The 26858-nt window shown below is 45.4% G+C and overlaps 3 protein-coding genes and 1 non-coding gene across 16 annotated transcripts in view; 2 read left to right on the top strand and 2 right to left on the bottom strand.

Moving 5' to 3' along the window:
• Nucleotides 1-1635, bottom strand: part of CNBD2 (cyclic nucleotide binding domain containing 2) — a 73283-nt gene extending 71648 nt beyond the window's left edge. For 7 of the 8 annotated variants that reach the window (XM_073792941.1, XM_019950869.3, XM_073792942.1 and 4 more), the window contains exon 1: nt 1291-1635. In XM_073792941.1, coding sequence (XP_073649042.1) covers nt 1291-1494 — 204 coding nt within the window. In that variant the 5' untranslated portion in view covers nt 1495-1635. Of the gene's footprint in view, nt 1-337; nt 413-1290 lie in introns of all 8 variants that reach the window. The other variant, XM_073792943.1, reaches the window with a different exon arrangement.
• A 47-nt stretch (nt 1636-1682) lies between these two features.
• On the top strand, nt 1683-2614 carry SCAND1 (SCAN domain containing 1). Its single transcript, XM_019950874.3, has one exon. The coding sequence runs from the start codon at nt 1829-1831 to the stop codon at nt 2366-2368; it is 540 nt and encodes a 179-aa protein (XP_019806433.1). The 5' UTR covers nt 1683-1828; the 3' UTR covers nt 2369-2614.
• Nucleotides 2615-4299: 1685 nt separating this feature from the next.
• PHF20 (PHD finger protein 20) overlaps nt 4300-26858 on the bottom strand; it is a 133523-nt gene continuing 110964 nt past the window's right edge. For all 6 annotated transcript variants that reach the window (XM_019950835.3, XM_019950833.3, XM_073792939.1 and 3 more), the window contains 5 exons: nt 21784-21883; nt 18653-18848; nt 13578-13983; nt 11652-11835; nt 4300-6848 (listed from right to left, as the gene is read on the bottom strand). In XM_019950835.3, coding sequence (XP_019806394.1) covers nt 6706-6848; nt 11652-11835; nt 13578-13983; nt 18653-18848; nt 21784-21883 — 1029 coding nt within the window. In that variant the 3' untranslated portion in view covers nt 4300-6705. The remainder of the gene's footprint in view (nt 6849-11651; nt 11836-13577; nt 13984-18652; nt 18849-21783; nt 21884-26858) is intronic.
• On the top strand, nt 21270-21376 carry LOC117308405 (U6 spliceosomal RNA). The gene has a single exon (XR_004522385.1). It is a non-coding gene; the product is annotated as a U6 spliceosomal RNA (small nuclear RNA).

Here is a 26858-nt window from a genome sequence, read left to right as displayed (position 1 = left end):
CACGTGAACTCTCAATTTTTACATATTACTAACTAAAAACATTAAAGACCCATTGTGATGACTTTCAAGGTTTTCAGGCTGTGGAAACTGTTCTGTGAGGATCTACTTCAACCCATTTACAAGAGCACATCCTATGGGGGAGGCAAGTTTTACATCAGGGCCACTGGTGTGCTGATGGCTGTTAAAGAGGCCCACTCATTCTGCATAGAAATCAAAGGTACTGCAAGGGTTATACAAAATCTTCATAAGAGACCCCTGTCTCTCCCTTAGTTTCCCAGTCTGTAAAATACATACAAAACATATTTGTGAGCCAGTTGTCAAAAAGAATATCACTTACCAAAGGGCTGTCAGAGCTACATGCTTTTACCTGCATCATCTCACTGAATTCTCGTAACTACTAATTAGGTTTTTACTTAATGAAGACAAACAATTGAAAATGTTTTACTTAATGAAGCAATTTACTTAATGAAGACAAACATTTAAAAAGCCCTTTCTTTCCAAAGTCTTCACTATTTAATCCTCTCCGCAACTCTGGCCTAAGGCAAATAAACCCTTCGGAGATTCCCCCAAAGCAGCCTGACTCCAATAGGGTAGCACAGTTTTACCGTTCAACGAATGTATAATGAAAACCATATACGTAATGTAAAATTTTCTAGTAGCCACATTTAAAAGTAAATGACACACGTGAAATTAATTTTAATTATATATTTTATTTGACCCAATATATGCAAAATACTACCAATCCAACATGTAACCAATATAAAAAATTACTGAGATATTTTACATTTTTTTTTCATACTAAGTCCTGGCTGTACTTAACATTACATCACAACCCAATTCCCACTAGCCACATGTCAAGGGCTCAGTAAGCATATGGGGCTAGTGGCCACTATATGAGGCTACGCATTTAGTCTATTTAGGAATCCTGAAATTAAAAGCAAAACCCAGAGCCACCTGTCCCTTGGTTTCAGAGGCCACGCCAAAAAGCAAAATCGTAATGGCAAAAAGTTCTTGAGCATTTACTTTGTGCCATAAAAAGGGCAACTTTTACTACGTGTGTTGCAGATCTTACACACGTTATCTTGTGTCATCCTCGCCACAAGGCGGGTGTACTGCCCTCCTCTTTTGAGTGAGCGAGAGAACTTTCTCGAGTTGGGCCCTCCTCCAGCCCCCGACCGCCGTCCCGCTCCCGCCACCCGCCGGGCGCCAGCCCCCGGGAGCCATTGGTTCGCCATCATCCTAATCAGGGTCAAGTAAGGAGGCGCGCACGCAGGGGCAGACTTAGGTCACCTGCAAGCCGAACCGATCTAGGCGGAGAGGGACCCTTCTGGGCCCCTTCTCCTTAGGCTTGGGCTTCCGCTTGGGCTTGGGCTTGAGCGGCGGCTCCGGCACCGACTCCTCCTCCGACCCCTCCTCCGGCTCCTCCTCCGACTCTTCGACTTCTCCTTCTCCTAGAACTGGTGCTCGTAGGCGCCACCAGCCGGAGCCAGCCATTGCACGCTTCGACTGGTCGGCGGGCTGGCGGTAGCCACAGCCTCCTGCCGGGACTCAGGAACGCGAGAGGGCGCCGCTTCCGGGAGCCCGGACTCAGCTTCCGGACGCTCGCGCGCCGAGCTCACCATAGAGAAGCCAGCCTGGACGCCCACTTCCGGCCGTCCCAGGCGCTTTGCTGGCGCTGGTAGGCTGGGGGCCCCCACCGCCCCTCTCCCTCAGGGTCGCGCGGGCTCCGCCCTTTAACGGAAACGTCTCCCTCTTCACCCTGCTCCCTAGCAGACGCTGTGCTGCGCCCACAGCTGCCGGACAAAGGGTGACGTCCAGAGTTGGAGTCATGGCGGCAAGTGAGCCGAGCTTGGCAGTAACCGAGAGCCTCGCGCCGCTGTCGGGGAAAGAGGAAGGGGCCGGCTTGAGCTCAGGCCCGGAGCGTAATTCTACGGGCTCCTCCTCGACTCCTGAGACCCCACCGCCTGCCCCCGAATCGTCCAGCCTCAACGCCGCGGTCCCCGAAGCGAATCCTACGTTTCCCGCGGCGGCCGCCGCCGCCCTGGAGCTGCCCCTCGGGCCCGCACCCCTGGCCTCCGCGCCGTTTGCCGAAGCCGCTCCGCGATCCCCCCCAGGCCCTGGCGGCTCCCGGCCCGGCCCGGAGACGTTCCGCCAGCGATTCCGGCAGTTCCGCTACCAGGACGCGGCAGGCCCTCGGGAGGCGTTCCGACAGCTGCGGGAGCTCTCCCGCCAGTGGCTGCGGCCCGACATCCGTACGAAGGAGCAGATCGTGGAGATGCTGGTGCAGGAGCAGCTGCTCGCCATCCTGCCTGAGGCAGCGCGGGCCCGGCGGCTTCGCCGCCGCACGGACGTGCGCATCACCGGCTGAGCGGCAGAGCTGCGGGCGGCCCGGCCCGGGCGCTCTCTGGACTAGAGCCGTGATCAGATCCGAGGCCCTGAGCGTGGCTCCCCATTACGCGTTAATGAAAAATGAGTTTTGGCAGTTCCTGCAGTCTCGTGTGTCCTTTTCGTTCGTCCTTTATCGTGCTTATTTTCCCGAACCTATTTCCAACCTCCTTTCTGGCTGGTGGCGAACCAAGTTGGGAGTCCATGAGAATAAAGCCTTTGTTTCTCATTCACGTGGCCATCGTTGGCTTTTGTGGGATCATTATGTGTTGGTTAGGCCTGGGCCGCCACATCTGGGAAATTTTTTTCCTGCGCATTCCCCAGCGTCGCACTTGGGTTTCCTTTGTTTTGTGGAGTCTATGTAATGAGGGCTCCAGCAGCCTGTGTTCCATCGTCGCCCCTACCTCTCACTAGTTAGAATTTGAGCTTGTTTTCCTAAGAGAACAGATGACAGTGTTCTGTTGTCTTGTAGATGGCGGTGGGTCGTGCCGGCAAATAGCTGGCTCTACTAGGTGCTTATTTAACTGCCTACTGCTATACCAATGCTGCCACCAGCTTGCTCCATCAGCCTGCCCTTTGGGCACAGACTTCCCCAAAGGCCCAAGTTATAGGGCTATTTTAGTAAGTGTTTAGTGCCGGTGTTTACAGAGATAGGCTAGTTCTTGTTTGTGAGCTCTGGCTTAAGCCTCTATACTCACCTTTCTTACCAAATTTTAAGGCTCTTGAAAGATTTAAGGAGCATATCTGGTGTGAACTAATGGATTGCTACTCACTTTAATGTCTCTCCAACTGCCTCCCTCAACTTTTTTAATAAGCATAATTGTTTAGGAAGGGAAGAAGCAATGTGGCAAGAACAGGGAAGCTCTGCAGTATAAGCTTAGAGCCTACTCCATTCCTTGAGTCTTACGCACACCCAGGAAGGAGCTGATTGGGGTTCATAGGCCGTTTGGCTTGCCCTCAGAAGGGTCCTAATTGCAGTGGGTGCCATCTTTTAATATAGGGAAGGCCAGACCTATTTTCCCTGCACTGCTTTCAACAATCAAAAATTGAATAGTCCTGCAGCTCACATCACAAAGCATGAGCCAGACTGGGCTAGAGGGTGGTGTGGGGCATTTTACTTTTGAATATTAAAGACACTTAAATGAATTCAAAAGTATTTTGCATATGTCCTTGGGATTTTGGATTTAAGCCTGCAGCTGCCTCCCTGCAGAAGATACGTCTACTAAGAATGTAAAAGCAGACTTCCTTTAAAAGGTAATGTTTATAGAAAATTAATGCACATTAAAAACAGGGTAGATGGGACTTCCCTGGTGGTGTAGTGGTTAATGAGAATCTGCCTGCCAATTCAGGAGAGACAGGTTCAAGCCCTGGTCCTGGAAGATCCCACATGCCACGGAGCAACTAAGCCCGTGTGCCACAGCTACTGAGCCTGCACTCTGGAGCCCGCGAGCCATAACTACTGAGCCTGTGTGCCACAACTACTGAAGCCTGCATGCCTAGAGCCCATGCTCTGCAACAAGAGAAGCCACTGCAATGAGAAGCCCGTGCACCGCAACAAAGAGGAGCCCCCGCTCACCACAACTAGAGAAAGCCTGCACACAGCAACGAAGACCCAATGCAGCTAAAAATAAATATAAAAAGAAAAATAAATTTATTAAAAAAAAAAATAGGGTAGGGCTTCCCTGGTGGTGCAGTGGCTGAGAGTCCGCCCGCCAATGCAGGGGACACGGGTTCGTGCCCTGGTCCGGGAAGATCCCACATGCCGCGGAGCGGCTGGGCCAGTGAGCCATGGCCGCTGAGCCTGTGCGTCCGGAGCCTGTGCTCCGCAACGGGAGAGGCCGCAACAGTGAGAGGCCTGCATACCGCAAAAAAAAAAAAAAAAAAAAAAAAGGGTAGATAACTATAACAAATGACTGAAACGTAGCAACAAAAACCTGTTTTATTTTTTCCAAATACAGATACAGAAGTTTGCATGTTTTGCAAATATTGCTTCAAAGCAACATTTCTATATACAGCGCCTTCTGTTCTAATAGCGCGTAAACATAGATATGTATCCACAGTGCAATGTTGGCTCATCAAGGGTCCACCTTGCATACACCCATCACTTAAACAAAATGATTAGTCAAACCAGAACTGTTTTTGTCAAGGCAATTTTTTTAATAGGTGGATAGTTTTTCTCAAAAGAAAACTTAGGTAGTGTACATATTTCTAAATGGTAACAGTAATATTTGCAAATAACAGTTTCCAGTGCTCCAGCCTGGGGTTAATTCAACTTGACCCAGGAATTGGGGATGGAGCCCCTCAACATGGCTTTAAATTAGGGAAGCACACTGGGGTTATCAGAACTTGGAGTCACCCCCTGCTTCCCTAAGGACAAAGGTCACAATGAGTGAAATGGGATTATTTCCTTTACAAAAAGCATACAGTAAACTCAATAACGGCCACTTGGCAAAATTAGGGTAACTCAGTTTCTTCTTTCATCTTGAAAAAGACATGAGATTGACTCCCTTAAAGTTACAGCTTCCCCAGAAGTTATGCTCAAATGTGTTTTCAGGAAAGAAAAATCAGTAATCTAATAAGTCACCATACCTCACAGTTGTGGCTACAGAAAATCATCCTGTTTCTTCCCCTTTCAGACAAGCTTCACACAGTTCTTATCATGTGGCCGTCTGATAAATTATGCAAAACACAGATGCCATGCATACTCCTTGAGCGTTTCTTCCCACACCAGAAACACCAACATTAGCAATGGGAAACAACCTCTTACAGAGGACTTGTGTCAGCTTTATTACAGATGTCATAGCCACATGTATTCCCTCTGATGGATGAGCTACAGCAGGTCAACTTGTCCTAAATTCATTTTATATCAAATGGTGAGTTAAATTACTAGACAAAGCATACCTTGAAACAGATCTTGGTACAGAGGGCTTTGTGACCGCAATGACCTGTACCTTAAAGCCTAACCATCCCAAAGGTCACCGGAGATACTGTCATTGCTATTGAGATATTGGCTACTTCACGTTTACATAGTAAATATTTGCAGCATATAACATTACAGATTCATAAACCCATAATTAACTTGTGAGTGTTAATGGATAGATGTGCTTTGATTTTTGCCTTTAGTGATAGGAAAACTAAATGGTAAAATGGGTCACTCCTCAAAGCATGGAACATTTTCTTTAACTTTGCCTAGTAAGGAAAAACAAAACAATTACACGTGGAACCGTAACCTGGAAGAGTAACAAATATTGTCTCAGAAGGTACAAACTGTACCTGGACCTTAAGCAGCATAATCACCTTGATCTCACAAAATAATACGAACAGGAAATTTAAAGTGTTAAAGTATATTAAAACAATTCTGAAAATGCCAACTACTGAACATATACCCTTCGGGGAAGGAGAAAAGCGGCAGCAGATGTAGAATCTGGTTTGTTTACAACAATACAAAGTAAGGTAATTCCCCAAACCACATTCTTTGTAACAAATCTTTACAGTGAGAGTTCAAATTTGGGGGAACCATTTTTTGGACATTAAATAGAACTGGTAAGCTGTCAAGAAGTGGGTAGAAAATGCTGTCCTTTGGGTTCCAGACCCTGCCTGCTTCAGTTTGGAATTCCTCCTAGATTCTTATTACAGTGAGATTCTAGTTCTTCCACAGGCTGTATGGGTTCTGCTACAAAAGACACAACCCAGCCAATTCTGGGGTGAAAGCATACAAAACTTGTCCCCGGTACCATGAAGTCATGCAAGAGAGGTGGTGAGAAAGTGAAGAGTTCTAAGAAGACAGGGCGGCCAAGGCCTCTGCTCCTTCCCAACCTCCACAGAACGGTGAAGTCACGACATTCCCACGAAGCTGGAAAAACGAAAATGATGCCTGCTGCCTAAATTCATGCCAGGCAGAAAACCAGAAGGCTTGGCATGTGCCCCAACCTGACAGAAAAGTCAATTAAATAAGCTGCAAGTTGAATTTACAACTGTTTCCGACTAAACTTTTTTGGCTCTCATTCCATTTATCATCAGTGGCACGATTTCAAGTGAAGTTTGTGCAAAAAGACTCACTCTCCATTCAACAATGTGCACAGAAGAAGGGAATCCCAAGAGTCTATTTGCTACCTTCTTGGTAGGCTTCGAGATCAGAGTGCCCTCCCTTCCAGCAGCCAAAACGGCCTCTTTGTCCAAGTCCATCACACCCCTGCCCAGATCCCTGAAGTCAGTCGGTGTCACGTGCATTCGGCATGCTAGGTTTATTTATTTAAATATGTGAAGCTCCTCCTGCAGGTGCCCCAGGATTGTGCCCCCATTAGTGTGGGGTGCCCAGTTTCATGTTGAGCAGCAGAGTGCGATCTGTTGCACCTTGCCCAGGTCCGTCAGCAGCTGCTTGATGCAATGCTTGAGCTGCGGAAGCCTGGCCAGAGGCTCTGGGGGCTCCAGCTCCCCAGTGTAGTCCAGCCAGCTCTCCAACACTGTAGGCAGAAGAGAGAGGACCCGGTGAGTTCTCAACACTTGCTCTGCAAGAATTTCAGCACTTTATCCCACCTAACCACTCATGGGGGGCGGGGAGGGAGGGCCATTTCAGGCAACACTGCCTCATCACCCTCTCTGCAAAGTATTACTCCTAGGACAAAGCTCAAATGCTGTAGAGCAGTGCAGTCCAACAGAACTTTCTGCAATGACGGAAATGGGCTATGTCTGTGTTGTCTAATATAGCCACTAGCCATATGTAGCTACTGAGTACTGAAAACGTGGCTAGTGCAACTGAGGAACTGAATTTAAATTTTATTCCATTTTAATTAATTTAAATAGCCACACATAGCTAGTGACTACTGCATTCGTGCAGCTCTATAGTCTAGCCGGCTTGGAAGGACCCACCTTTCTCAGTGTTACCGCCCCATCTTTATAAGGCTTTCCCATGTTGAAAATCAGAGAGCCTGGTGTTTTAGCCTTCTGTGAAGAAAAATTAGAATCTAAAGGGACTTGAAATGGTCTATTTTTGTCTCCATAAATTCTGATCTGCTTCATATTGATTCCTATCATCAGTAGCACAGAACACTCTGATTTTATTTTCTAAGTACTTAATGTAAAATGTCCAGATACTAACAAACTTGACTACAATTAGTTCAATATCTAAAAAGCTGTCTTGCTTCTGAGAGCAGAAATTTCTCTATAGGAAGATATTTGTTCTTCCCCAAGCCACTCCCTTAAGCTCTGGCATTTGCGGAAGGGCCATTCTGGAGCCCTGCACCTCTGACAAGAGCCAGCCCCTCCAGGTAGGCCCTGTGCTTACCCCGGCCTGCCCGTAGCCTTTCTAGTCTGTGCACCAACCTCTACTGAGCACCATCTGGACCCTGGAGCCAGAGTGCAGAAAGAGGAAGACCATGCAGTGCCTGTTCCTCAAGAAGCCTGCAGCCTCATACACAATCCTCTGCCCTCCTCAGACCAGCCCTCCATCTTCCTTCCCACCTTTCTAAATCCTTTGTTCCCTGCAAGTTACTTCTCAGGGAAGCCTTCCCCAACTCTACAATCTGAATCTGGTCCCTGTGTCACAGGTGCTATGCTATCACTTGCTCCCCTTTGGAGCACTTATCCTGGTTTATAATTAAACATAACGGGTTGATTTAATTAATATCTGTCTCTAACATAAGATCAAGCTCCATGAGAGCAGAGGCAGAGTCTGCCTTACTCACCATTATATCCCTAACACTCAACTATGCCTGGTACATAGTAGGCTCTTGACAGAGGCAGTGAGAGAATGCAGGAACAGTCCAGCGATATGCCCCACTGAACGCTCGGGCTCCTCAGAGTTCACCTTCCTCCATCAGATTTCTTGTTGGCACTCGGGGGTTCCAAGGAGGAGGAGCCTTCCCTCCTCCTGATCCCAACAAGTACAAGGACTTGAAAATAAGAAATACAAAACTGACTTCTCAGACGGAACTTGAAAACCAAGAGTAAAGGATCAAAGTTAAATGACAGTGACCAGTGACCTCCTGAGCAAGAAAAACTCCATAGTGACCAGTTTCAATACAACAGTCTTATTAAAAAAAAAAGAAAAAGAAAAAGGAGTCCACAGACTAGAGAGAGACAGGAACTGCTCAGCTAAAGAGCACAAGAGTAAATGGAGGGGGGACTTCCCCGGTGGTCCAGTGGTTAAGACTCCATGCTCCCAATGCAGGGGACCCAGGTTTGATCCCTGATCAGGGAACTAGATCCCACATGTCACAACTAAAGATCCCACACGCAGCAACGAAGATCCCAAAGACCTGGCATGCATGCATAAATAAATCTTTTTTTAAAAAAAAGAGTAAATGGAGAAAAGACTCAAAGTTAATGCCGTAAGAGCCCATCTGGGCAGTCAAGGCTGGCTGGGTTGATTCCAAGAGAAAATGTCAGTCAGTCTGTCCTGGGCAAGATGATCCTACAATTGCTGAGAGGCCCCTCTTAAAGCTACTGGAACTACCTCAGATGTGGTTCGGGCTCACCCAAGACGTCCCCCAACACCATGGTGACCCAGCAGGCACGCACAGGGAGAAAAGCATCAGTCAGTGTGCAGACTAGAAGAGCCTAGGCCACTCATAGTGTCTGAACTTGGTTAAGAGGAGTGTTTGGAGCCCCTAAGGTGGAATTCTTCTCTCTAGCAGGAACGAAGAAGACCAGACCCAGAACTGTGGGAGCCAACAGCACCTCCTCTGGACCCCAGCATCCAACAAGCCAGGCTTCTCTCCACACCAGGTGCTGGACCATCACCCCAAGTTTCTCTTTTAAGGAAGCTCAACAGCTTCTCAACAGTATCATGATTCCAAGAAAGGCAGCAGGTTATAAAGGTAAAGTTTCATTTCAAATACAGTCCCCCAGACAATCTAGATAGAGGCCAATGCTCACTAAGGTAACATTAAAAAAAAAAATCTTTCTAATGCTAAAAGATTCAGTATTTTTATGGTCATTAAATATCTTTTATCTTTTAGTTTTATAAGACTGTTCACACAACTACGTAAGTTATTAAATAATGGTTAACACTGAAACAATGACATTTTTTAAAGTCAATACAATAGCCTATCAGACTTTTTAAAAAGGAATATTGTATGTAACTTCCTATAAAAGCTGTTTATCTTGGTGGTATTTAGATGAAATGAAGATAGTAGAAATAAAATGGGATTCTGATGAATCTTTATTAAATACAATGCAAACTCTGTTTACCTGAATAAAATCTTTAAACTTTATAATTGATTTTCATGCTTCCAGTACCTCTCAGAGCCTGGAATATCAGAACAAGAACAGAGTATGTGGCCCCAGATGGAGGACACAAGAGTCCTCTGGAAGGCCAGAGAAGGGAGCCCAGGCTTGTTGTCCTGGCCACACTGATCACTCAGTGAACTCAGGGCTGGAGCAGCCCAAGCTTGGGACTTCCCTGGTGGTCCAGTTAAAGAATGTGCCTTCCAGTGCAGGGGATGTGGGTTTGATCCCTGGTGGCGGAACTAAGATCCCACATGCCTTGGGGCAACTAAGCCCGCACGCCTCAACTAGAGAGCCCACGTGCCACAAACTACAGAGCCCACGCACTCTGGAGCCCGTGTGCCACAGCCAGAGAGAGAGAAGACCGCACGCCACAACAAAAGATCCCGCATGCCGCCATGAAGATCCCGCGTGCGGCAACTAAGACCCAACGCAGCCAAAAATAAAATGGAAGGAAGGGAGAGAGGAAGGGAGGGAGGAAGGAAGGAAGAAAGAAAGAAGGCTCTGACTTCTCCCCTAGGGGCAGGTTCCTTTGGCAACAACAGAACCTTCGCCCTGTTTCCATGGTGCTAAGCCTCTTTTCAGGGACCCAGAGCCAATTCTACCGCCACTGTCTGAAACTCTACAATTTTCAGTCTGGCATTCGATCCTCTTTCAGCTTTCTAATAGCAGGGTTTTTCACAGACCTGGCATCAGCTACAGTTCTAAGGAGCCCAAGGAAACCTTTCAGGAGTGAAAGAGAGACAGAAACACTCTGCCTTCCAGAAATGCCCTCACAATGGACCCTGGACTGGCCTCCCATTCCTGGTTCCGCAGGTTTGCCTCCGGGGCAGGAAAGAAAGCATGAGGGCGTGTCAGGCTCTCGCCCTCGCACTGTCCTCCAACAGGGCCAACCCTTTCCCAGTCGAGCCAGTCCTCTTATCATCCACCCTCAGTCACCCCCTCTGTAGCAGAAAACATCACTCTCTTCAAGGCTCCACTTCAGTCCCAGGAGCTCCAGGAAGCCTTCCTGTTATCACTTCCCCTCACAGCAGCTCTCCTCCCCTGGCCCGGCCTCAGCCATACCTGTGACCCTCGCTTACATAACACATGGCATTTTTCTTCTGAGTTATTTCATCCCCAATTACAGTAATAACAGCCTGGCTGTACTCAGAATCCTCAAACAGAACATTTATTTCTTAATCAGTCTCCTTTCTAAGGATGAAAACAAATAATTAGGAAATAAGAGAATAAGACAACAAACAATCAAGAAGGAAGTCTGACTTCAAAAAGCAAACTGACAACATCCTGGGGATCAAGAGTTCAGTCCTCCAAGCCCATTTGTTACCACTAACATCTGGGACAAATACCCAGGGGCTACATAAATGACTTAGTCAAGTTCTTAAATCTCTGCTGATAAAGAGGAGAAGGCTTCATATTAGATTTTAAGAAAGGCTGAAATAAAAGGTGTTTTCAGGGCTTCCCTGGTGGCGCAGTGGTTGAGAGTCCGCCTGCCGATGGAGGGGACACGGGTTCGTGCCCCGGTCCGGGAGGATCCCACATGCCGCGGAGCGGCTGGGCCCGTGAGCCATGGCCGCTGAGCCTGTGCGTCTGGAGCCTGTGCTCCGCAACGGGAGAGGCCACAACAGTGAGAGGCCCGTGTACCGCACAAAAAAAAAAAAAAAAAAAAAAAAAAGTGTTTTCAGATCAATCCTCAGACATCCTAAAAGCTCAAATACGTCAAAGTTTCAATTCCCCACAGAACTGGCTTAGTAGAGATCTGCTCAGATCACACACTACCCGCAGGCAGAGTCCAGCTGCTCTTCTGCACACTCTCCTTGGCAGAAGGGACTGGGAAAGTGAGGCAGGACCCCTGACATTGCACAAACCTTAGAAGTGCCCGATCAATACTAAAAGTAAGGCTCTGCCATCTTGAGGGGAGAATGAAGGTGGTGAGACTGACAGAGAGGAGACAAGAACACAGCTGTGCCTGGAGAGCAGCTCATCCCGGTGGGCCCACAGTGGCTGCCAAGTGCAGGGAGCCAAGGAGGGAGCCCTACCGTCCAGCTCCTTCTCAATGGAGTCCATCCTATGCGTGACTTCGTCCTGAAGAGACTCCACGTGCGTCAGCAGGTTAAACTGCCACTGGTGCTGGGAGCTCAGCAGCCCCTCTCCGCCTCTGTCCAGCAGCTTCCGAGCGGGGGCTTCCTCAGGTAGGACCTTTCTGGAGACATATTCCCTCACCTGGGGATGCAACAACATTGAAGTTACTGCATGGAGACAGCTCCCAGCCCCTCTTCCAAACAGCCAGTGTCCACAACCATTTGAAAACCCAGTTGCAGTTTGAATATCCCAACTCTCTACCTCCCTGCCTCGTTCCTCCCCTCTTGGGCACTGGGCAGAAGTGTGCCTGCTGTACCAATAACAACCACCTCAGGGCAGCACAGACCTCTGGCTCAGAGGATCCCACAGCTGCTTCCCAAAGAATGGCCCAATGCCCTAGGCCTGAAGTAGGCCTCACAGAAGGGCTTCCAGAAACCTGAGATCAGAATACAGCAAGGCAAGTGTAGACAAGGGTTAGTATGTGGATGTCAGACAAACTAGCTTTAAATCCTAGCTCCATGTCTCGCTGAATGTGTGTATCTGGATGAGTTACTTCACCTCTCTGGGCCTCTGTTCCCTCATGGGAAAGAAGGAAGTAGTAAATCCTACTTTAAAGGTTCATGAGGATGAAATAGGATAATGTTTATAAAACACAGTGCTGGCCTATGGTCAGCCTGCTATCGATGAAAGAGATTTTTAAGCCCAGCTGCCTTGTTTAGGCCCCGTATTTCCTGATTTTTTCATGATGTGCCAGACACCTCTAGGCAATGTGCCCAGTCTCCATGACCATAAACCTTTTCTGGGGTTTGTGACTGCAACCTTCCATTCACTCATTTGAAATGAAACAGGTTCTACTTAACATTTATTTAGGGGTGACTATGTGCAAAGCCATGTTCTGAGAGCTTTTCACAGATATGCTGCACAGTAACTGAGAGGGCACTGCCACTGGCTCCACTCGACAGGGGGTAAGGAGACACGTCTGAGGAGGTGAAGTGACCTGCTCAGAATCACACAGCAAGTGGCTGAGCCCAGACTTGAAACTGGGTCTGTCTCCAAAGACCATGTCCTCACCAGCCTCATCCAGCACTGTTTAGACCCTGGCAAGGATACAGGCTGAACGAGGTATAACGCCCACCCTTGAGGGGCTTCTAACCTAGGATGCTCCCCCTTGGCACGATGCAGCAATGGACTTACGCTGGTGATACCATCCCACAAAGTGAAGTCTGTGAAAGTAAGTATGACAAGGGTGGAGAAGCTCTCAAATCACACAAATCCTCACTGACAACTGAGGACAGGGCAGAATGAGACCAGTGAACACTGGCAAGAGAACACAGGGGGCTCCAGGAGAGAATGACTTGAATAACAAGAAAATGAGAGTACCTCTTGGGAAAACTGATGAAACCAGCAAATATTTTGACAAAATGGACTGTTCCTATGTCAGGGCTGCAAAGTGAAAAGTAAAGCCAGCATAGAATTGTACTGAAAACCTTATGCCTAACAAAACACCTGACTCATTCTTTGCTCGTGGGAAGGATTAGCACCCACGGGCAACTATAAATTGCATTGAAGGAAAAAAACTCACTTTCCTAACTTACTTCCATTTATCAAGTTCCAGTCAACCCTTTTCCCCTGCTACCTCCCACCTCTCCACACCCCGCCCCCGACTCTGCCACTTTGTGGACATTTTTGGGGTTTAAGTGGGCTCCCTTGACTTTGTACTCATTTTAACAGACCAAAAAACATCTATGATAAGCAAATTTATATACAATTTTACAGTAAATACAACTCTATAATAAACATCTTCCACAGAACATTTAGCCCTAGGAGGAGAAGGTACAAGCACCCAAACACCGAATTAAGACCAGTACAAGCGAGCCTCATACCTTTGGGGAGCTGGGTTTGGGGTCACTGTCCCCTCTGCTCCTGTCTTGTTCTAGAGGCCAGCCCAGGCGCGGAGAGAGGGAATCGTCACCATTCTCGTGGAGGGGGTTGACTGCATCGTCAAGGGCAGAGCGCCGGGTCTCCACCACCAGCTTCTGTTCCACAGCAGGGTAGTAGGTGCGGGGCTTCTGGTAGCAGTGCTCGCTGGTGATATATGACTCCTCCACAGACCGCGGCAAGGGCAGGGGCAGAGGCTTCTCCACCGCCCCGTTCAAAGTTCTATAGCTTGGGGCTTCCTCCCTGCTCTTGGCTTCAGTGACATGGATGTGTTTGGAATGAGATCTCCCCTCCGCCAGATGCTGTTTCCAAGGCTGACACCACAGCTGCAGATCAGGATGTTCCCGGCTTCTGTTGGGAGGGCAAACACAGAGAGGGCTTTGGAGTACCTGGGACCACTGCAGGGGCTTTCCAGTAGCAGGGAAGACCTCCCACCTGGGCCAACTGGTACAAGCCACTATTTGCCACACAAGAGGGAATGTAAATCTGCAGCCTCTGAGGAGACCACTTCCAGGCAAGCTCCTGCTGTATCACTCACAGTGAGTGGGACTGGACTTGGGAGTCAGAAGACCTGACTGCATTTCAGCTCAGCCGCTGATTAGCAGTGCAGCTGGCCCAAGTCGCTCAGCCAGCCTCATCCCCGTTTCCTCCTCTGCAAATCTGGCTAACCATCTACCTGTCTGCCAGCAACCACTGAGTTTGCTATAGATGAAGTGAATTAATTTGAATGGAAGTACAGTACTTTGTTGGCAGTAAAGTGCTCTTCAAATGTGACTTACTAAAAATAACCTTAACTTATTAATAAACAGCCATGATAATCCTGGCATGCAATGGCACTCAATTACACAAATCCAGTGGTGACCCGGGAGGGAGGTGGTAACCAGAAGTCATCTAGGCATAGGCCATTAATAACAAAATCTTCTGTTCACACCATTCCAAAGAGGAAAATCTGTTATTAAAGAACAAAGATTCTGCTCCCTTTTTGGGCCACAGACACTTCTGAGAATCTGAAAGCTCTTGCTACATGTATACGTGTACAGAAAACTCTGTGTATGACTTCAAGTTTCCCACAATCATTCACCGTCTGACGTTTGACCCAACAGAAGGTCTTTGATTTACTGGATCATAATCAATTGTAAAAAAGGAAAAACAGAACAGAAAATACCAGAATGAACCATTCTAAGTAAGAGTAGGCGTTTGTGAAATTTTAGTTTCAGTTTTGTACATGTGAGTGATATAAAATGTATTTCTTACTGTGGGATATACATTTAAGTTTAAAAGCCACGACTCTAGATAAACTTTACCTTTTTAACTCTTGTTTACCACCCAGAACTTCCATTATAACCTTGGATCATTAAATGAAATGAAAGAAAGGAAAGGAGAAAAGGACGGAGGAAGAAAAACTGGGCTTCCCGAGTAAGGCCCACCAGCTACCGGCAGTTCCTAGCTGGCAGGGGTGTTTGCAAGCAAGTGGAAGGACGGACAGGTGCTACTCACATTTGGTTCACAGATGTGCAGAAATGTGTGGGAGCCTTTCCAACTGTCACAATGACTACTGATTGTCACATATGTGACCTCAGCATTCAGTTCACTGAATTCAGAGATGCTAAATATCCTGTAACGCTCGGTACAATTCCACACATACAGAGAATTATCTCATGGTATAATTGTAAACATTACCTTCACCAGTCCCAACTGAGAAACACTGAAACCAGATCAGCAGGAACTCAGCAGCAACTCCCACATATAGATATCCCCCACCCCACCCCCACACTTTCCTGAAGTCTTCCTGCAGAAATGGAATAGGCCATAAATAGGACAGCAGGGAATGATCTTACAGAACCTAAAATTCTGCTCGCAAGGGGCTACAACTATCCTTTCTCGGCTCTCCCACCCTAGCAATCCCCAATACCACCCCGATCCACTGGGGAAGGAGAGGAAACCACCAGCATCAAGGCAGCCTGGGTCCCTGGCCACTTCCAACAGGGTATCACAGCCTGTACCAGGAACCTAGGATCCCAGGCACACCTCTGAAATCATAATTGCATCAGAGGAAATGGAAGTCCTTGTTCACTTTCAGGTCTACTGTAGCCTGAAATCTGTTAACTTGGAGCATAGAGGCCATAGTATGGGCCTGTTCTTGTACGAAAATCACAAAAGTCTTTGTTTCCTTCCTCCTACAATTTTCACCCTCCCAGCTAAGATCTGAAGCCCCAGCTACTACACAAGGATGACCCTGGCCTTTCTTTGTAAGCCCTGTCAATCATGAAGAAGGTATGCATAGCCATGCGTGTTACTTTTGAAATGACAACATTTGAAGTTATTCCCAGTTTTACTGTTTGCCTTTGAAAATGAATCCACCAGGTCACTTAGGAACAAAATTTCTGAGAATGAAGACCCAGAGCCTGTGATAGCAGAGACTATCCAGGTGTACAGAGACATACTGGGACCACCTTCCTGTCTCCCAGGCTCTTTTCTCCATATATAATGACTAACAAGATCTCCCTATACTCCCCCCTGAACTTCTTGGAGAAGTCAGATTTAATTCCAGTACAAAGTCACTGCTATAAAGATGAAGGATCTAGGGGCTTCCCTGGTGGAGTAGTGGTTGAGAATCTGCCTGCCAATGCAGGGGACACGAGTTCGATCCCTGGTCCGGGAAAATCCCACATGCCGCGGAGCAACTAAGCCTGTGCGCCACAACTACTGAGCCTGTGAGCCACAACTACTGAGCCCACGTGCCGCAACTACTGGAGCCCGCGTGCCACAACTTCTGAAGCCCACACGCCTAGAGCCCGTGCTCCACAATGAGAAGCCACTGCAATGAGAAGCCTGCGCACTGCAACGAAGGGTAGCCCCCGCTCGCTGCAACTAGAGAAAGCCCGTGCACACCAGCAAAGACCCAACACAGCCAAAAATAAATAAATAAAATAAATAAATTTATATAAAAAAATTAAAGATGAAGGATCTAAATGGGGATTCAGAACGAACAAGGTTCTGAAATATGGGGCAGGGCTGGAGCACTGGTATTTCAGTGAGAAGAAAGAGAACACCATCTGACTGAATCCTCAAATGAAAAGAAACACAGCAACATTTACAATCAGGAGCATCGTCTGAGGTTTGCCCTCACCTTCCACCTGTCTCAGTCAATTTCTGGCATCTCGTTAAGAAGAAATTCACTTGGCTTATATGGAGGAAAATTTTCTGATTTTATAAAATGTGAGGGAATACCTAGTCTAAGACATCCAAAACAGGGTCACTTGATTTAGTTCACCTCAACAGATACCGTCACAGTAATGGCTAATTCCCCCAGCAACCATCCTTTCCTTCTCTTACACCCACCTCCACCCTCACTCCTGAGTTTGCTCAGGGCACATGGCCACCTAGCTACTAGCCTCCTGCAGTTAGGTGTGTCCATGAAACCACTTGCTCCCCCTCCTGGGGGTCAGAGCAGAGTGGAGGTACAGATGCATCTGCTTGGACCACGCAGATGAGATTAACCCTAATGGAATGCCAGAGCAGTAAGACAGAAGGAACCCAAGTCTCCACGTCCATAGCTGGAATCTTGGAGAAAGGCCACCTACCTACCTGGCCTGGACCCCTGCCTACCTCTGGACCATGCCTTATGTGAGAAAGAAAATTCCATTTTGTTTAGCCTTTATTTTTTTGGTTTTGTTATAGCAGCTTGGTTTTTACCCAAATCAACATATACTCTTGCTGAATGTGCCCTGTTCAACCTCTCCTTGCCATGTCAATTTTACTTTGTTTCAATTTTACTTTGTTTCCCAATCAAAAATGTTTAGGATGGTAGTTCCCTGGTGGCCTAGTGGTTAGGATTCCAGGCTTTCACTGCCACAGTCTGCAGTCCAGGTTCAATCCCTGGTCGGGGAACTGAGATCCCACAAGCCGCGAGGTGTGGCCAAAAAAACCACGATGTTTAGGATGAATGGATAAACAAAATGTGGTTTTACATATAATGGAATATTATTTAGCCTTAAAAAGGAAGGAAATTCTGATACAACTTACAACACAGACAAACCTTAAGGACATTATGCTAAGTGAAATGAGCCAGTCATAAAAAGACAAATACTGTAGAATCCCATTTATATGAAGTACCCGGAGCAGTCAAATTCAGAGGGACAGAAGGTAGAAGGGTGGCTGTCAGCGGCTGGGGGAGGGGAAATGGAGAGAAGTTGCTTAATGGGTACAGAGTTTGTTTTGCCCCACACAAGGAGTTCTGGAGACTGGGTGCAACAGAGTGAATGTACTTAACACTACTGAACTGTACACTTAAAAACGGTTAAGATAGCAAACTTTATATTATGTACATCTTACCACAGTTTAAAAAACAAAACCCAAAAACTCAGAACAGGAACTTTCCTGGTCGTGCAGTGGTTAGGAATCTGCCTTCCAAAGCAGCGGGCGTGGGTTCAATCCCTGGTCTGGGAACTAAGATCCCACATGCCGCGGGGCAACTGAACCCATACTCTGCAACTAGAGAAACCCACAACAAAGACCCAGTGCAGCCAAAATAGAAAAAAACAACTCAGAACGGTACAAAAAAAAAAAAAGAAAAAACAATCTATAAATACACCATTTCTTTCTCTTTTTTTTTCTAAGGCATTTTATTGTATTTTATTTTTTGGCCGCACCATGTGGCACGTGGGATCTTAGTTCCCTGACCAGGGATTGAACCTGCACCCCCTGCATTAGAAGTGTGGTGTCTTAACCACTGGACCACCAGGGAAGTCCCCACACACTATCTTGATTACAGTAGTGTTTGTATATACATTTGCCAAAACTGAATGAACATTTAAAATGGGTGAACTTAATTATATGTAAATTATACCTCAATAGAGTTAATTTTTTTAAAAAAGAATGTTTATCATGTAACTGAGAATCTTAAATAAAAGTCTCAAACTTATCGCCGATTTTGTGGCTTTCCAGTTTCTCATATTTATCCTGCCCTCTGCCCACGCCAAATCAGACTCATCCCCAAAGCTGCAGGTGCCACACTTACTGCAAGATGCTCATCTTGAGCTGCAGGCCATGCAGAACCTCGATCACTCTCTGCACATCGCCGAGAAGCTGGTGGGTGGCCACAATCTTCTTGGCATTCTGGTGAGAATAGTTCTCTTCTAAAAATGCCAGGCCATGCATATGTCCCCTGCTCAACCACTCCTTGTCATACCAGTACTTGAAGCCAGGTCTCTGACCTAAAGCAGTGACAATGAGAGAGTTAATCCTTGGTCTGAAGGAAACCCAGACCATTTCATCATCACACAATTATCACACAAACTATTGGAAGGATGGACTGGTGTGTTCATTTTGTTCATTCATTCATCCAGTATACATTTACTTGGCACCTACTATATGCTGGGCTCTCTACTAGGTGTTGGGGATACGGTAGTGAGAAAAGCATATAAATTTCCTGATCTCTGCGACTGGTCAGAGGTAGAGTGGAACTTGGATATCTTGTTAAAGTTAAATCACATCATTCCCTCTCCCACTTAAAACCTTCGATGACTTCCTATCGTGTACAGAAGAAAACCCAAAGCCCTGACTGATCTAATGAGGCCGGCAGGCCCGGGCTCCTTCCTGCCCCCCTTGCCCCACCCTTTCCGGAACACATTCAAGCTCTTTCTGGTCTTAGGGTCTCTGCTCTAGCACCCCTACCCCTGTCTGGAGCACTATTCCCCAAGGCCTTTGCAGGACTGGCTCCTTACCACCTCCTCAGAGAGGCCGTTGGTTACCTCCCAAAGTACGAGAGCCTCTTCCGTGCCTCCTAGTCATTCCCGATCTGAGGGCTTTTGCCCCCTCAAAGCATTCATCCCTACCTAACATGTTCTTGTTAGGTGACTTATTTTGACATCTGTTGCTGGTCCAAACCCCACTAAAAGCCAGAAGAAAAGGAATTGTTTTGTTCACGGTTATATCCTCAGTGTCTGGCAAAAGGCATCGTGAATGGATTTATCAAATGGAAAGAAGCCCCAAGTGCCCCTCCGACTGTCACCTACCGCCTAACTAAATGAATGGTCAGCCCCCCACTCCCTGCTCTGGACCTCCATTTCCCATCTGTAACAATGACAGATGAACCAAACAGCTTCAGCGGTCCTGTTCATTACAGGGATCCTCAGGAAGGACTGAAAACACAACCACACGTGACTTGGCACAGTGTTTCCTGCTGTAAAAGCCCAGGGAACAGCTTCCAATCAGACTGCTATTCACCTCTCAATGGCTATAAAGACCCTAAAATAACCCAGGCAAACCCTATCAAGGTCCTTGCACTCTTTCTGGCTTTTCTAAGACACATGGTGGGGATGCACCTCCACTCTGTTAACAACACCTTTAAGTAGCCTTTAAAGAATAGATCTGTTAGATTAAACTTCTGGCCCAAGACTGCAGAATCAAACATAGTCAATAAATGTGACAGTCACTGAGTGCTCAATTCAAGGAATCTATTCCCAGTCTTGGCAATTTAGTTATAAAAGTTCAGAAAGTGCATAGGGATTGATAAAGATGGTGTGTATGATTTCTAAAAAGAGAAAAGTGGACGGAGAGAGTGAGAGACAATAAAGTAGACAAAAGGGTTTTAAATGGTGCCCTAAAGGAGCCCTGGGGATTATGTGTGGAATCTGAGAGGCAGCTGCCATAGAGGTAGCCTGAGCAGCAGGATTCAAAGCAGCACTACCTGTTTTACAAGACAAAGGTCAGAGACACCAGTTGTCATCTCCTATCTAGCACTAACTGTCTGAGTGATCTTAGGCCAATCATGTCCCTTCTGGGCCTGCTGCTTGCCTGTTAAATGTCAAGGCTAAACTAAGTGGTCTCTCAGATCCTGCCCATCAATTATATTCTATGACTTATGGACTAATCTTCTGACCATATTCTTTCCTTGGGATAAAGGGAAAAACAGAGGCAAGATTGCTCTCTGTCTATAGACTAATCTAGCACTAGAAGACACAGTGTCACAATAGAGGTTATCAGGCCCCAGGGGGACCTACTTGCTGGAAAATGAACTGTGGTAGCCCAGTCCCTCCCTATACAACCAGCAAAATCAAGAGACTTGGTCCCACAAGTCAGTTCTAATTCCAATCTGCTTCATGAGATTAGGAAAGTCATTCATTTCCCTGGGCATCAATTTCTTCGTCATAAGCAAAAATCGGAACAGGAGCTCCTACCAGGCCCACCTCATAGGACAAAAAGGAATAACAGAAGCAGAGGCTCTCCAGCGTTGTCTAGCTGTAAGGGGACTGCACCCAAGGGGAGCAACCTTACAGGTGATGAATGGAGACATGTCACATCCCACTGACAGCAAAACAAGAACCACGGATTTATAATCCACCCCTGAGATTTCTGGAAAGGGGAACCCAAGAGCCATAGGCCAGCCCTGTGGTCAAGGAACAATGAAACGAACCGATCCTAAGGAATTAATTCACTGCTCTGGGTGGCGGACAGGCTCTTCGCAAACACACCTTTCCCCTCCCCTCAAGGGCGTATCTCCCTTCGAGGTGGCAACGATGCAATGGAAGGCAGATGCCACCAGAGGGAGCAGAGGCCGGTTTCCAACCCTTCAACAGCCCTGAAAAGCCAAGGACAGAGCCCACATCCTCATGAACTCTCAAGAAAAGGAAAAGGTGCTCGCTCTGGCAGCACATATTCTAAAACTAGAACAACAGAGAAAAGATTAGCATGGCCCCTACGCCAGGATGACATGCAAATCGGTACAGCGTTCCATAGTTTATACAGAGTTTCAGTCGTACAAGATGAAAGAGTTCTAGAGATCTGCTATACAACATTGTGCTTATAGTTTATAAAGAATACTGTACTGTACACTTAAAAATTTGTTAAGAGGGTAGAGCTCATGTTATATGATTTTTACCCCCCCCCACCCCCACCCCCACCCACAACAAAATTCTAGCTCAAGGCCTGGCCTTCCACTAGGTGAACTCTTCATACATGCTCTCTTACTGCCAAGTTCAGGACAGCTGGCCACCAGGTGAGCTAGCAACAAAGGCGAGGAGGAGGCAGAGTCTAGCCGATGCTGAAGAAATGAGTCTCAAGACCACAGACACTCAGGCTGCTTCACCGCCAGCTGTGCTAAGGAAAAGGCTACATATTGTTAATATCCCTGACTCCAGAAATCTCTACCTGGAGGGTCTTGGCAAACATAACAGGTGTATTTCTCAGGCACATTTTCTTCCAGTAATCCCATGCAGACCCCATGCTGCCAGCACTGGCACTCTTCACACTGTTAGAATTAAAGAAGCAATAAAAATTAAACTCAGAAGGAATCCTCCATCCAAAAATAAGACCCACCTGTGGGGGGAAAGGGGCAGTGGGAGGCGGAAGGAGGAGGGAGGGAGAGGAGGAGGAGGAAGTGGGAGCTGAGCTGCAACCACTCTTCCAGAGCAGCCACTAGCCACCTGTGCTTTTAACATTTAAGTTAACAAACTAAGTTTAAAATTCAGTTCCTTAGTCCCACTAGCCACATCTTAAGTGCCCAACAGCCGTATGAGGCTAGTGGCTACTGTACTGGACAGCACAGATGAAGAACATTTAAATTAAACAGTACTGATCTCAGAAAAATGACTATTTTCCCTCCCATTTCTAGAGGCTTTCACTTTTCTGATCACTTAATAAACAGAGAGGGAAAACTGTTTAAGTCCTTAGAGGGAGGTTAACTTAGAAAGACAAAAAACTGAGTTTGAATTCTGGCTCAGACATTCATTAGCTGTGTGACCTTGCACAGGTCACTTCTCCACCCTGGGCTTCAGTTTCCCCATCTGCAAAATAGGATACTATTCCTACCAACCGTGTGGGGCTGTTTGTGAGGAATCAATGGGTCACATGTCAAAATTCATATAGTAGAGCCCAGCACACAACTTTTATGTATTAAGAGCCTATTACTGCTACGAATGGGTAGGCTAACTCACTTTGATGCCTCCTGCACTCAACATATGCTAGCGCTTTGCATTTGTTCTTTCTAAACCTTACCAACGGTCACACAGCTGAGAAGATGCAACAGTGGATCAGAACACAAGCCTGGCTGACTGCAAGGCTAGTTCTTTTAACCCCTAGGCTCCACTGCCTTCCCTGGGGAAGGGGGAAAGAGAGAAAGGGCAAGAGGCAGAGAGGGAAAGAAAGGAGCAGAGGATGAGGGCAGCACTGGGAGACAGACGTGTGGCTGGCCTGAGGATAGCAAGCCTGAGGGCTAAGGGCCCAGAGGAGGGAATGGAGAGGAAAAGGATGGCAAAGGAGATACTAGGACACTTGAAGCAATTCCAAACCAGGGCCCTAAACCTTTAACTACCCAACCAAATGGATAGCTCTGGAAAGTGGACAGCGAGCTTCTGATACTGTCTGGAGGGTGGGCCACCAGCCTGGCCACAAGGGAAAAAGCTCACAGTCCTCAGCCACTTGGAGTCAGATAGGCACCAGGATCAAAGGGCTTTTATGGGCTAATCATATCAGAATCAACAGGGGCAGAGCTGGAAGAGAGACTTCAGATAAGATGCGATCCAGATTCTTCCATTTCCAATGAGGAAACTAAAGGCTCAGAGAGAAAGAAAAGGGTGTGAGACAACAAAGGCAGTTAGTAGTAGAAAACAGACTAATAATTAAGAATGAAAGCCTCTCTCACCAATGACTTCGTGTCTTAAGAACTAGGATACACCAAAATTGAATCAAAAACACCTAAGTTGAAAATTTCAAAATAACGTTTTTCATGTGGGTCTGGCTAATACACATTATTCATTTTTAAAAAGTTTAAATTGGTACCCCAATAAAGATGTTAAAAAAATAAATAAATAAATAAAAAAGTTTAAATTGGAACTTCCCTGGCGGTCCAGTGGTTAAGACTCTGCACTTCCACTGCAGGGGGCGTGGGTTCAATCCCTGGTTGGGGAACTAAGATCCCACATGCCGTGTGGTGGGGTGAAAAATTTGTTTAAATAAATATTAAAAATAAAAGTTAAAATTTTTTTTTTGGTGGGGGAGGGCAGTTGTGCCACGCGGCATGAGGGATCTTAGTTCCCCGACCAGGGATTGAACCCAGGGCCCCGCCCTCCAGCAGTGAGAGCGCTGAGTCCTAACCACTGGATTGCTAGGGAATTCCCCAAAAGTTTAAATTTAGAAGTGAACAAGAACAATAACAGAAAAGATAAAATATCTAAGAATAAATCTGAAACTAAGAATAAAAACATGCAAGGTCTGTGTAAAGAAAATTTCTAAATATTTGAAGGACATGGAGACTTAACTCAATGAATGGTAAGTTGTACTTTATTCCTGGATAGCAACGGTCATTATAAGGATGACAGTTCTCCTTGGATTAATATATAAAAATAATGTAATGCCAACAAAATAATAAATCAATAGCTCTGGAACTATATTGAAGCTGATTCTAATAGCCAGGAAATTTATTAAAAAGAACAAAAGGGGGTACCAGCCCTACCAGATATTTTTAAAATATTATAAAGGTATAATAATTAAAATAGAATTGTACAAGTAAATATATAGACAGAGAGACCAATGGAAGAGAGAATCCAGAATGAGATCCAAACTACATACGGAAATAGAGTAAATAAAGGTGGCGTTTCAATAATAAGGCATGGTGTTGGGACAACTGGGTAGTGAGAGCCTTCACCTTATACCAGGATAAATTCCAGGCGGATCAAATATTTATACAGTTTTTAAAAGATAAATGAAACCGCAAAAGTACCAGAAGAAACCATGAAAAATTCTTTTATTGACTTTTCTATAAACTGTTATGAACTTCCAATGAGGAAGCAACTGCTATTCAAATCTCAAAAGCCATTAAAGAAAAGTTTGATATATTTGACCTCACAAAAACAAAAAAATCTATAAGACAAGCCAAAAGATGGATGACAAAGTGGGTACAAATATTTGTAACTGTTCTCACAGCTGATACAAAAACATATCTACAAAAAGCTTACACAGGGACTTCCCTGGTGGTCCAGTGGTTAAGACTCCATGCTCCCAATGCAGGGGGACCGGGTTCGATCCCTGGTCCGGGAACTAGATCCCACATGCCACAACTAAAAGATCCAGCATGCCACAACTAAAGATCCCACACACCGCAACTAAAGATTCCACACACCACAACTAAAGATCCTGCACACCACAACTAAAGATCCCACACGCAGCAACAAAAATCCTGCACGCAGCAACAAAGATCCTGTGTGCCGCAACTAAGACCCAGTGCAGCCAAATAAATAAATAAATATTTTTTTAAAAAAATCTTATGCAAATGGGTATGAAAACAACCAACCATCCAACAGAAAACTGAATAAAGGACATGAACAGGCAGGTCAAAGGAAAAAAACACATCTTAAATAAAAAGATGTTCAAAGCAACCATTATAAGAATAAAGTATGTAAGGGAACTTGAATTAATATAAATTAATGTGAAATGAAACCAGCCTAATAATATACATACACATTAGTATTTCTAGATTCTAGGATTACATGTAAATATCAATTAATTCTTCATACCTTTATGTATTGCCTGAAGTTTTTATAATAAACATTTACTACTTTCACCACACAAGTGTCATTCTCATGAAAAACTGTTTATAGAGTATAATTTTCATTTATACATGCATGTGTATGTGTGTATTCTAAAATAACAACAGTGATTTATCCCTGGGTAAAAATAATCTGGGTAATCCTTGTTTTCTTCTTTGTAGATCTTGGAAAATGCAGAAAATAACAATCATAAAAATTTTTTAAGTATATTAAAATAAATTACAAAATGGCTATACTAGTAGATTGTTTTTTCACTTATCTGAAGAGCAAAGATAAAGAAGTTTGATAGTACTGTACTGACAAGGGCGCTGGTAAGACTGTGCTTTGGTACACCAGGGAAAGTTTATAGAATATTGCTATGACACCAGTATTTGTCAAAATAATAAATGCACGCCTACTTTGGTCCTGGAATTTTACTTTCAAAACTTGGTCCTACAGACATACTTACACAAAATTATTCATTACATCACTGCTAAGATTAGAAACAATCCAAATGTCCATCAACAAGGGAAGAGTTAAATAAATGATGATCCATCCATTATGCAACCATTAAAAAGAATGGGGAAGCTTTTTTAGATCTGAAAATGGAATGGTCTTCAACATATATTATTATTATTATTATTTTTTTTTTTTTATGGTACGTGGGCCTCTCACTGTTGTGGCCTCTCCCGTTGCGGAGCACAGGCTCCGGACGCGCAGGCTCAGTGGCCATGGCTCACGGACCCAGCCACTCCGCGGCATGTGGGATCTTCCCAGACTGGGGCACGAACCCGTGTCCCCTGCATCGGCAGGCGGACTCTCAACCACTGCACCACCAGGGAAGCTCTTCAACATATATTATTAAATGAAAAAAAGATACTGAAAACACTATGTATTAAAATAACATTGTGTTAAAAAAAAAAAGATGGTTGTACAGCAATGTAAATGTACTCAATGCCAGTTCACTTAAAGCCACATATATTTAAAATGGTTAAGATGGTAAATTTTATGTTATGTATATTTTATCACAAAAAGAAAGAAAAAAAATGGAGAGTATATATTTGATATCGCTTGTTTAGCCACTGAATGTTTCTGGAGTGATACGCAAGAAGATGACAAGGGCTGCCTCCAGGGGAAGCAAATAAAGTTTCTAAAATGGGCTTCTTATTAAAGCTGCTACACAATTTTCACTGGGGTCCAACACCTAATGTTATATATTTGTTGCTCTAGGGCAAAGGTCAGCAAACTACAGCCCACAGGCCAAATTCAGCTTGAGTCCTATTTTGGTAAATAAAGTATAATATGAACATAACCATGGTCATTCATTTTTCTGTATTGCCTCTGACTGCTTGGGGCAGAGTTGAGTAGTTGTGACAGAGATCACATGGCCCAAAGCCTAAAATATTTATTTTCTGGTCCTTTAAGAAAAAGTTTGCCAAAACCTGCCTTAGAGCAATTAAAATAATTTAAATATTAAATGGGTTTCCTGATGCTCATTTTTTTATGTGGTACCCAGATTTCTCAAACATTCATGATTACTAAGTAGGATTTTAACCTTCCAGTGATTTAAATTAGCACTGGTAAATAAAATCAAATAATAATATACATGAACAATACTGCTACCAAATAACGAAAATGATCAAAGAAAACTATTTCTCTAAAGTAATCTTCTAGAGAACAAATGCTAAATGTTTTCTAGGG

This window comes from Tursiops truncatus, chromosome 15 (assembly GCF_011762595.2).
Source record: "Tursiops truncatus isolate mTurTru1 chromosome 15, mTurTru1.mat.Y, whole genome shotgun sequence".
Classification (NCBI taxonomy): domain Eukaryota; kingdom Metazoa; phylum Chordata; class Mammalia; order Artiodactyla; family Delphinidae; genus Tursiops; species Tursiops truncatus.
Note: the sequence above shows the minus strand (reverse complement) of the source record. Positions and strands in the feature narration are given on the sequence as shown.